Source organism: Triticum dicoccoides, chromosome 7B (assembly GCF_002162155.2).
Source record: "Triticum dicoccoides isolate Atlit2015 ecotype Zavitan chromosome 7B, WEW_v2.0, whole genome shotgun sequence".
NCBI lineage: Eukaryota > Viridiplantae > Streptophyta > Magnoliopsida > Poales > Poaceae > Triticum > Triticum dicoccoides.
In genome coordinates, this window is record NC_041393.1 from 3,388,564 (window position 1) to 3,400,751 (window position 12,188).

Consider the following 12,188-nt stretch of genomic DNA (forward strand, 5'->3'; position numbering starts at 1 on the left):
TTTTGTGCAGTGGCAAGGTGAAATTTTATGGAAGAGACCAAGAGGAGTTGCTTCACGTGCTTAATCACCGATGTGTACAAATGCAGAAACAGTGATGAATACTTTCTCATGAATATTAATTTCCCCCTCCAGTCACAACATCATTGATTCCTTGTATTTATATACACCTAAACTGATGGTTTTATCTAACTCTAAGAAAGGTACATTGCAAGGTATATTTAGACATTAGAATATATATGTATGCCCTTGTTGCAATGCACAGACAATGTAATAGTCTTTATTCCTTTGATTTCTTTGTCTGGTTTGTATTCGTGTTCCGATCGCGATCTGTTGATTACACGTTTTATGTTTTTATTTGTAGTATTGCCATAAGTTAAACATAATGCTTGGCTAGATGTCTTATGCGGGCTAGAGAGATTCAATTAACACAGAGAAATTCAAAGTGTGGTTGGGGAGGGGATGGAATGGGATTGTCATCCAGATGCACATGTGGTACATTTGGTGAGCTTAATTTGTACTAGAGTTCGTTAATTAAGGCTCTATGTTAGTGTCAAGTTTTATCCTTGTTGCAGTAAAAAATTATTAACCACCATGTACATCTTTACTTACTTTTAAATAAGAAATATAATCAAAATATTCTTTTGAATTGATAAAATTTATATAATTTGTACAAGTACATGAAGGTGGAACAGGAGGAAGGGTGGGAGAAGATTAGATATCATTTCATTTTCTTGAAAGGAGAGGATGGTTACGAAGAAATGACAAGAAATGGAGAGAATCAGTTTTATTACTGTATGGATGGAAACCACATGCCAGCTTGTCCAACATATTTCTACGTTGAGTCAATTATTCGATCGCTGTTTTTTTTATGCCATGGCAATGCATGGTCATTCAACTATTCAAATTTAAAGGTTGTTCATCCACTTTTTTCAAGCTATTTACATATTTATCACTTGTCAGCAAGTTTGCATATGATGCTAGGAAGTGAACATGAGGACACATAAACTTTGCATTTTGAATATGAAATAAACTCAACATCCAAATAACAAATTTGTTGCCTTGTCCATCGGTGAGTAGGAAATGTAAGCATCCTTCTAAATAAGAGATTACCTATCTTGAAGCTAGAAATGCAAGAATTCTTCTAAATAAGATATTAGTTATCTTCATGATGGAAATGCAAGCATCCAAAATTTACAACAATATTTCTAAAAACTGAAAACAATCTTGCAATCTTGATATAAGAATGAAACATAAGCAACATCACAGAGTTTGCTATTTCTTTTGAAACATAATTACCAACAAGTTATATACAGGTGAACTTACGGTTTATTCAAATTGGAATGCGGCTCACTCTACTAAAAAGGACGATGTCACTCACTCCGAGTAAAAACGGTCATCTACTCGCATTTAGCATCTGACCAATGAATATATATTGTATATGAGTTTTCTATTTTTTATTTTAATATTGTTTATATGTTTACTTTTGTAGATCAAAGATCAAAACTGATGGCTTTTTATTGACAAAGATTTATGGTGAACCAGACAGAAAAATCATTAGGTTTTAAACAATCAGACGAGATGCATAGAAATAATTGTTCTTTATATATTTGTTGTGCATGATAATACAAAAGGTATGTTTTTATACATATTTATTTTTACAGAGTATGAAAGAGATGGAGATGGATTATGTCAATGTTCAAAAAGAATCCATCGACAAGGATGTTGAGGCGATGTCATTGGAAGGGCCAAAAAATTCATTAAGATTTATACAACAAAAGGGCCGTGGCAACGCACGGGCATTGTACTAGTACTATATAAAAAGCCAATCAAAGTATACTAAATCGGAGTGGAGTTGAACACGAACAAATTCCATCCAACAACTAATGATTCTGATATACGTACGGTGAAAGCCCAGCGAGAAATCTCGCTTCTTAAGATGAACGCGGGAAGCACATATCTTATCAGCCATGCATGGCACCGCATACACTGCACTATCGGAAATTGGAGCAGCAGGTGAATTGTGGAAAACTTCTGGATGCCACAGTCCTCCATGGTCTGACCATCCACTAGCTGTTTCCCGCCATAGATCAGCCTTTGTTTGTCCACGGGAGCACCCTCCTTTTTCCGGATCATTTCCTTTACACTTTCGACGGTACTCTAGTCCTCAACATCATAGGTAGTGATTTTGCCGGTAAGCCCGTTGACAAAGATTTGGTATATTTTTCTCTTCTTTTTCACTAATTTGGGTTGCTCACCACGTACGACACGTGTCTGCTTCCTCTTTCTATGACATCACAGATCGAGGTGAAGAGTGGATCCATCCTGAATATTGTAGTCAGCCAGAGTGTGCCTGCCTTTTAGCCCGAGTAAATAGCATAAAACTACTACTTTACAGGCTAGGGTTCCAAAAAACTATCTGTTTTTAATTTTTCTCAGATAACTACCAAATGGGTGGTTGGCTGTTTCAAAAAACCCAAATCTTCGAATGATTTAAAGTTGATCGCGATTATGACACGTCGGGCCCGCACCTAAACGATCTGTCTGTTTGACCGTTAGGTTGACCGTTATCTTACAAGTGGGGCCCAAATGTCAGTGTCTCTTCCTTCTCTTTTCTTTCTCTCCCTCCCCTGAACTCTCTGTCTCTCTCGAGCACAAGCAGGATACGCACCCCCTCCCGAGCCGACGACTCTGTCCTCTCCCAAGCCGGCACCACCCCTCCCGGCCTCCCTCTCTCCTCTGCCGCCGGAAGACACCAGCTCGTCGCCGCCAAAAGCCACCAGCTAGCCGCCGCCGGAAGCGGCCAGGTCCAACGGCCAGGGCGGATGCGCCAGATCGACCGGGGCGCCGCCGGAAGCCACCACACGCCGCACCAACTTGGCTGTGGCACCAGCAACGGCAGACACGCGCCGCACCAACTCGCGAGGCGGGGCTTGGCGGCTGCAAGGAGCAGCAGCAGAGGTCGTCCTGGCTCGACGGCTGCAAGGAGCAGCAGCAGAGGCCGCCGCGGCTCGGCAGCTGCCAAGGAGCAGCAGAAGCAGCCGTCTCTCCGGCCAAGGAGCAGGAGAGGGCGTCCTGCAGGTGCGTGGCGGCGGCATGGAGCACGGCATGGCGCGGCGGCGGCCATGTACAGGGACCCGATCGCTTTTTTAGAAAAACTACAGGGACCCGATTGCTTTTTCAGAAAAACAACATGGACCTGATTGCTTTTTAGCAATGTTTATAGGGGTTGTTTTGTAAAAGGCGAGGACATATTTGTAAATTTGGAAAAGAACCGGGGGATTGAAGATTTTTTTTGTTTGAATATGAGGTAGAGACAGTGACATGTGAGCCCCACTTGTAAGTTAACAGTCAACCTAACGGTCAAACAGGCAGTTCGTTTAGGTGCAGGCCCGACCTGTCATAATCGCGATCAACTTTAAATCACTCGAAGATTTGGGTTTTTTGAAACAGCCGACCACTCGCTTGGTAGGTATCTGAGAAAAATTGAAAACAGGTAGTTTTTTAGAACCTTGGCCTGTAAAGTAGTAGTTTTATGCTATTTACTCCTTTTAGCCCCTTCTTGCCATAGACAAGGCGCTGCTGATCCTGAATCTTCGCCATGACAACGTTGATGGTGTCCGAGGGGTCGACCATGACGGTGATCGTCTTGCCAGCGAGGGTCTGGACGGAGATCTTCATCTGTTGAATGAGAGTACAGCGCATCAGCAATTTGGAGGGACCGATAGTGGATAAATTACTAGGGAGAACAGTTGTTGCACGAGCAAGAAATCTCGATCGTTCCGACTAATTACAATTAACGATGAGCATGCCTTGTTGTGGAACATTGTTCACATCAGTATGGATAAACTGGAGCGAAGAGGAACACGGACAAGCTCCATCCAACTACTAATGATTCTGAAATACGTGCCGGGACAGATCGGCGAGAGATCTCGTCTCTCAAGATGAACCCAGAAAGAACAGACTGATCAGTCATGCTCAACCTCCCCAAATTTAACCCATCGCTGTATGGATGTAGCGTACGTACGTACTAGTAGGTTTTAGAGATGAGACCAATGACGAGTCTAGAGAGATGAGAAGGTCAACTGCTCGAGTACCTTGATGTCTTGAACTCGATCGGTGACGCCAGAGAGGAAGAAGGAACCGATGGTTAGTTTGCTCGGAACGATGGAATACTGGGGATTTATATGTCACGGGTAGGGCCTCTGCAGGTAAATCATCTGACTGATGTTCAAAAAAAAAAGGTAAATCATCTGGGCTTCTTCCAAGGGAAGGCTCTCGACGGCACAGAATTACATAAATTCTGTTTCCCTTCCGAAAAGAGCTACAGCCAACGAAATCGCCCAGTTCAAGAATCAACGGTCGAGATGCACCGGTGAACCGTCACCCGCTCAAGTGAAGCAGATGATGTAGCCCGTGTCAGATCTCTATCCGACGGCTATGATTTAGTTGCCCCTTTAGGCGCCAACTACGGTACCTTCACCCAAGAGATGCTCTGAGCGCGACGATTTAGCTGGGAAATCCGCAGCCCTACTTTGATGTCTATCTATTTTCATGATATTCAGCTCCCTCACTTCGACGGATAGATCCTTCAACTCTATAACCAGCTAGCCTAGCCGGGACTTGCACTGAATTTGAGACGAGGAGTTCATGTATCTAGATAAAAAAAAATCTTTGTTTCCTCTATCAATGCAATGATACACTCTAAAGCATATTCGCTGGAAACAAAACTTTGCTATTATCGTCATTGGTGGAACTAGTTTATCATGCAATTGATCACTTCTTAGCTGCCAATTCCTCCAGGTTATCGTAATTGCGTTCCTCTGTTCCTTCTCATTAGTGAATGAATACCAAAAAATAAGACTACGAGGATTCTTCTGTAATTCTGCAGGGTTCTTTGCGAGTGGCGGTGTCAGGCCAAAGCATTAGAGGCGAGTCGAACGAATTTGTTCATGCTTGCTGCAGTTGTGGTTTTTTTTATCTTTTTACACAAAGATCTAAAATGTCTCTCATGTTTCCTATAAGAAATACTCCCAGTGCCGTCTCCAATTTACAACTGCAGGGTTGTAAAAATTTGTTCATTGTGGTTGTTTTACATGAATATGGTTGTCAAAATTTAGAAACATATGCAATGCTCTTGTGTGTTCTCAATTTCAGAGTGAATGTGGTAATGTACGTGGACCATCACCGCAGGGTTGTGCAAATTCATGAAGTACCCTTGAGCAAAATATGCAAGCCAAGGAAGCTACTTCATGCTATAAAGAAATTAGCAGGCCAAATTTCAGCAGTTAGCCGCATAATTCTTCTCTGAATGCAACCAAATTAGAGCACACGGAAAAGCAGAGTAGTGCATGCAGCGGCAAATGCTTCGATTCTTCGAACAACATTAGCCCGCGCTCTTTCACTTCTGCTTTTTCAGAGGCACCACAGGGCGAGACAGAAAGGCACATGACATACATTTCGACCATACTGATTGTAGCCTGTAGGTAGCAAATACGTCTGACATACTAGCGCACGCTCTTACGCAGGTTTCTGCATGGCTGGACAATTTGCAAACAGAAAGAATCTGAAGCATACTGGGAAGAAAGTCTTGGTAGCATTCGCTAGTCAGGCACGGAGGCGGAGCACCAGGTTAATCATGTCCTGGTGCTTGATGCCATGCTCCCCCAGGGTGCGAAAATCTTCCATTTGTTTCCCGGCAAAGATGAGCTTCTGCTGGTCCACAGGAATGCCCTCCTCAACCTCGATCTTAGCCTTGACACTGTCAACTGTTTCCAAGTTATCGACCTCAAGAGCAAAGATCTTGCCTGTCAACGTTTTAATCAAGATTAGCATCTTCCTTCTCTGTGGCCGCAGATCAAAGTGAAGGGTACATTCATCCTCAATGTCGTAGTCAGCCAGAGTTAATCCATCCTCCAGCTCCTCCCTGCCAAACATAAGGCGCTGCTGATCCTGAATCTTCGCCTTCACAACGTAGACGGTGTCCCCTGGATCGACCTTGACGGTGATCGTCTTGCCCGCCAGGGTCTTGACAAAGATCTGCATCTATTGAATGAGAGCACCAAACATCAGCAGTTTCGACGGACGCATAGTAGGATCATGGGGTAAACAGTTGTTGTTGCAGTAAGAAACCTTGCTCAGATTAATTACAAAGACTAATGAACGACAAGTGTGACTTGGTGAGGAATCTTGTTTATGCTGTAGTACTATGGCAGTGTGACCTAAGAATAGATACAAAATCAATATGGAAATCCAAACTATCTTTGTTTATGCTGCCATCGATAATAAATACGGAAAAACATGAACTAGCTACCTTAACATAAAATCTGTATGATTCGATAACAGAGCAACAGACAGCTCGACAGTTCTACAGGTTATATCATTTCGAAAATAGATCATTTCAATTAACCAAAAGATTAATGTTATCATGTCAGACCTCACCTGAATATCTGAAGGATATGCCACCTTCAGTTACTGTTTCCCTTTCGAAAATAACTACAACCTATAACCAACAATATCCTCCAGTTCAAGAGTCAATGGCCGAGATGCACTGGCGTAGTTGTGCCAACTGGAGTGAAGCAGAGTAGCCGGTATCAGATCTCTATCCGACGGCTACGATTTAATTTCCCTATAGGTGCCAATTACTGTACCTTAAGCTGTCACTTTCATTTCTTCTTTTTTACGTTACCAACTCTTGGACTGTAATGGCTATAAAGCCAGGGGTTTCCAGCGGAGAGGGGCATCGAGTTGTAATAGGGATAAACCCTAGCCGCCACGGGAGTGGGTCGGGCTCTACTTTCCTCTTTGCTTAATACAAACCCAACCAACCCCGCTCTGAATTAGGGGTAAATCTCTGAGGATTTCTGAATTTTTGTCACCTCTGAACCCCTCTAAGTTCAGAGTTTGACATATCATTATCCATCTGATCTTACTTTAAGATGTGGAAAACTTTGCAGCAAATAAACGAGAAAGAAACACATTCTAGAGGTTATAAATTCTGTGGTGTGTCCAACTATTTGTCAGTAGGAGGTTCACCACGCGATCAGTTTGATGGTTACAGAAAAGGAGGCACCGGCTATAAAATTGTCTAATAGCACTCTCAAGCAAGCTATATTAACAGGTTTTACTAATGTCGACTTCTCATTTCCTAATGCACAGATATTGTAATCAGTACTTACAGATCATCGTGTCATACTAGCACCAAATCAAATGAGTCAGGTATAATTTTATAATGTACTACAGCAGAAAATTACAACTAAAATCAAAATCACCTCCTCGCACAAATCCTACTGTATTTGACAGCGTCAGTCTGTTTTCTTGTAGTCTGTTAGTCCCACCTCGGCAACTGAGGCAGGTGCCAAGGGGGGAGCTGGTGATACCGAGGCGCGTCAATTGCTGGTTGAAAACTATTTCCAAACCCCCTCTTTGGCCCTCACGGGTCACGAGAATTTCTGAAAGGGCTCCCCTCTCCTTCGGGCGAGGGCAAGGCCCTACAAATTCAATCTCAAACTTTTAAATCTTGGCGTGAAATCTCTGAAGATTTCCGGATTTTAATCATCTATGAACCCCTTTCTAAGTTCAGAGCTTGACATATCATTATCCATTAATTTTAAGATCTGAAAATCTCTGCAGCAAATAAACGAGAAAGAAACACATGACGAAATTCCTGAAATAAACGAGAAAGAAACACATGACAAAATTCCGGAAATCTGACCGATGTTATTGTGTCAAAGCACGTAGAATCTGAATCTGGTTTGCTATTTCCGGTATGGTGGAATGGTATGGCAGTCATGTTCAGCCGTCAACTTCCAAATGTTGAGGTTGAAAACTTCTTCGCCTTGAATTGACCCTGCCGTACGTCGACTCTGAACAATTAGATTAGCTTCCCTTTTGTTTTCTGGGAGGACGTAGGATACAATCTTTTGTATTTCTTATTAATGGAACTTGGAAGCCGTAGAATATTTCTTGGCTGTCGATCGCTCTCTCAAGGAAAAGAAGTTGCATGGCTCCTGCTCATCTGCCGGTCAGACGTTATAATAGCAGAGAATTAGTCCAGTGAGCTATTATCACTCTTTGCTAGTGTCCTGATCAGAGTTATTGTTTCTTTTATATAAGAAAAAGACATGTCTAACCGGTAATTGCCTAGATAGAATCACAAATTTTAATAAACGGACGACGTTTTCAGAGATGATCATGGGCTAACCCCAGCAGGCGTATGCACTGACGGAAACGAGTTACTTGAATTTTGTATGAACAGGAACAAGCTAGTGTGAGATGGTGGCTGGCACAACACGAGAAAAAACTAGGCCTACAAGTAGAATACGACCTCAAGGTTAGGTGGCGCCACGCAAACCTTCGGTGTTTAGCTTGGGCTATTCCAACCCATGTTCTTGTGCGTGTTGACCGCATCTTTGCCCGTCAGACGATTGCAAAAATTGAAGTGTCAGTTCGAACTTCAAACTCGCGAGTATATAGCGTGCAAATTGGTATGGAAAATATAAGAATGAATGAATCAAACAATTGTGGTCTCAATTTCTACCATTACAAAAGAATGAATGGAACTTGGAATTCCTATACAGGTTTCATGAATTCATCAGGTCATCTATTCTAGAGTGAGTGAGTGGGTGGGTGGGTGGATTAGAAGAGTTTCCCGGCAAATTCCTTGATGTCCTCGTCTTGAACGGACGGCGAGGCCATCTTCCTGAACTGCTTCAGGTCCGACAGGCTCCGCCCGAGCTTGAGCGCCACCTTGGTCGCAAACACCTCGCCGCGCTCCCTCCGCTCCACGTCGGGCTCGGCGAGGTTGGCCTCGATGTCCTCCTGGATCTTGCGGTAGAACCCGGCGCAGTTGCGGAGCAGCTCGAACAGCATGCCCATCTGCCCGCCGTGCTCCACCGTGTTCACCGCCGCCGCCAGCGCCCCGCCAAGGACGGCCGCGCCCGACGCCCACGCTCCAGCCTCTCCAGAGCCGATGAACACCGTGGCGAGCGCCGCCGTGCCGGCCAGCGCCGGACCGGCTACGGCGAGGCCCCTGTTTAGGTTGAGCACCAGCTTGCCCACCGTCAGGAACTCCTGCTCGTCCTTGGCCTTGATGACCCTGAGGATGCCTCGCATCTCGTCCTCGAGATCCTGGGTCCAGCCGTTGCCGGAAGCGACGGCAGGACGGCCGAAGCTCTTTGAGCTCCTGGGCTGCTGCGAGGGGTGACGGCGCGGCCACCAGCGCGCGGGCTCGACGGCCTTGGGGAACTTGTCGAGCATGGCGGGCAGCAGCGGCAGTGGGTAGGCGGCGTCGAGCGCGAGCACCCTGTTCATGGCGTCCTGCACGTCGGCCCTGGTCGTCGGCGCGCCGAGCGCCAGCGCTGCGCGGACCTCGCGCTCGAGCTCTCTCCAAAGCCTCGTGGCGTTGCGCTGCTCCTAGGCAAGCTGCGAGGGCTGGATCTTGTTGACGGCCGCCATGGTGACGGCCGCAGAGGCGAGGAGCACCCCCGCGGACGCCTTGAGCGCGGCCACGGCCGGCGCGGCGGGCGCGAGCGCGGCCATGACGGAGGCGGCGAGCGTGAGGGAGTTGGTGGAGTGGAGCAGCAGGTGGTTCCAGTTGTCGCGCTGCCTGCCGATGATGTCGTGCATCTCGGCGCGGTCCGCCGCGGCCTCCGCGATGGCGCGAAGCTTCTCGACGGACACGTCCGCCGACGGGGAGGCCGGGACGCGCGGCGCGTCGATCCATTCAAACTTGAGGATAAGGTCGTCCTGCGCGGTGCGAATGCCAGAAGACACGCGCAGGGCGGCGCAGCAGGTGGCGGCGCCGGTCCGTCGTGGCCGAGGCCGTGGGCGCGCTGTGGAAGTGGAAGGGTAGGAGCAAGACTGGACCAAGAAGAGGCGCTGGGCTCGGATTGCCGCCATCCTTCCTTTGGGTTGCCGGTTCGATGTTGTCGCTTCCTTGGAGAGTGGAGACTTGAGCCGGTTTCGCAGGCTGGCTCCAAGCTTTTGCTGCTTCCTTGCCGTGTTGATGAACTGACGAAGGTGGTTGGGGATGGAAGCCATGAATCGGTCGACGTTGGGTGTTTATAGGGCGGAGGAGGAGTGGGTGATGATGGGTGTTATAAGTTTGACCCAGCATGGGTTGGGCTGGGCTTGGTCTGGGTCAATTCCCTTGCCAACAATTGTGGTTTCAAGTGTGTGCGTGTTCATGTTTGACCCAGACGAGAGACTGTTTCTGGCAACTGGTCAAGAGATGGAAGATTGGTGTTAAAATAAAAATAAAAAAGAGATGGCAGATTGACAAAGTATTTTATTTCGTTTCAAATATTTTAAGTCCAGACAGATTCATTTTTCCAGAATTTTAGAAGGGGGATTTGACTATTCCGAGAGGGTGTTGAGCTTCCCGAACCCTTTCCTGCTCCCCTCCCCCTTATGCCCCGGCCACTCCGGCCGCGGCGGCCACAAGCCCCCTGTTGCCATATGCTATGATGACATCGCCACCCATCTCCTGCCCCATGGGACCGCCGTCTTCATCTTTCACAGCCTCGCAGTCGCCATCTGCTGGTAGTGATGACTTGACCTCCCTGTCCACCTTGCCAGATTTGGTGTTGCTCTCCGGTCTGTCCACGGTATCAGACTCCCTTCAACGCGCCTATTTTTTTCTGGCTCCATAACTTGAACAACAAATGTGAAATAATTCCTTTGTAGACTAATATAAAAGTGTTTAGATCACTAAAGTAGTAATCTGAATGCTCTTATATTAGTTTACGGAGGGAATAATAGCCATTACTTTGGAATGAATTTATATGGTTTGTTTGGAACTTTGGATAGATCCTTGCTAAAAGTGTTTTTAACCTTGCACTTCACTCTAGCTACCATCTACCGCAGTAGTCTTGGCCACTTTGCTATCCTGTGCGCGCAGCAATGTATGCATGGCTCCTGCTCATCTGCCGGCCGGACGTCATTAATTATAGCAGAGAATTAGTTCAGTGAGCTATTATCACCATTTGCTAATGTCGTGATAGGAGTTATTGGTTTCTTTCTATAGTAAGAAAAAGACCTGTCTAACTAGATAGAATCACGATTTAAAAAAAAGGAGGACATTTTCAGAGATTCATGGCTAACCCCAGCAAGCGTATGCACCACCGATAGAAACGAGTTACTTAAATTGGTATGAAAAGAAACAAGTGTGAAATGGTGGCTGACTCAGCTCAGATCAAAACACGGGAAAAAACAAGCATACAATACGACCTCAAGGTTAGGTGGCGTTTAGCTTGGGCTCCTCCAACCCCGTCCGTTTATACTAAGCACGCCTATGTTCTTGTGCATGTGGACCACATCTAAGGCCAACTTCAACGCGCGACATCATTTGGTCCGGCCGAGTTTGTTTGGGGGTGAAACGGACACAAATCACAACCTAACACGCAGGAGCAAACGAACACCAGTCTGCTTTTGTCCGTCGTCGACCCATTTCCGGCCAAAATTTAGGCGCACTCGCGTCGAAACGAGCGTGCGGCCTTCTTCTCGTCTGGCCCGCACGTCGGTGAAACAGTCTCTTTTCCTACGTGGTCTACCCCTCCACCCCTCCCCCCCCTCCTCCCCCGCCGCCAAAGCCGCTGCCTATTTTCTGTCTGCTTTCTCGCTGTCCAGCCTGGCCGCTGATACGGCCGGCTAGGCCTTGTTCCAAGGAAGATCAAGTTGTGAGTAACAACGTGGTCAAGGGTTTTCAGCTTGTGCATGGAACCAAGAAGGAAACTGGCGCGTGGAGCCAGAATGGACTTGATGCTGTTGACGTTAATAATACTAAAAAACAAGAAACTCATAGCCTGGAATGCATTTTCTCTTACCCTGATGAAGTTTCGCTCAAGATCATTTGCCTCCTATGGATGTGGTGGACCGAGAGGAACAAAGTGAAGCACCAGCAAGTTAGGGCGTCGGCTCACCAATTTCAACTCCTCATGGACAAGGCACTGTTAGAATGGCGCGAGTTCAATTCGAAGCAGCCGCCGGCACATCATAAACCTCCAGTTAAATGGGCCAAACCCGCAGCTGATGTCGTGAAAATCAATGTCGATGGGGCTTTCTCCACGGAGGGGCACCAGGCAGGATGGGGCTGCGTCGCTCGTGACCACATGGGCGATATCCTCTTTGCAGCGGCAGGAGAGCTACCACATGCAACTGAAGCCGTCCATGCAGAGGCTCTGGCTCTAATG

At 46.5% G+C, this 12,188-nt stretch overlaps 1 protein-coding gene across 1 annotated transcript; it reads right to left on the reverse strand.

Annotated features, from left to right (window-relative positions):
- Nucleotides 1-5,604: 5,604 nt before the first annotated feature.
- On the reverse strand, nucleotides 5,605-6,042 carry LOC119336898 (polyubiquitin-like). The gene has a single exon (XM_037608978.1). It carries the CDS (start codon nucleotides 6,040-6,042, stop codon nucleotides 5,605-5,607), a length of 438 nt encoding a protein of 145 aa, XP_037464875.1.
- Between the last annotated feature and the right edge of the window lie 6,146 nt (nucleotides 6,043-12,188).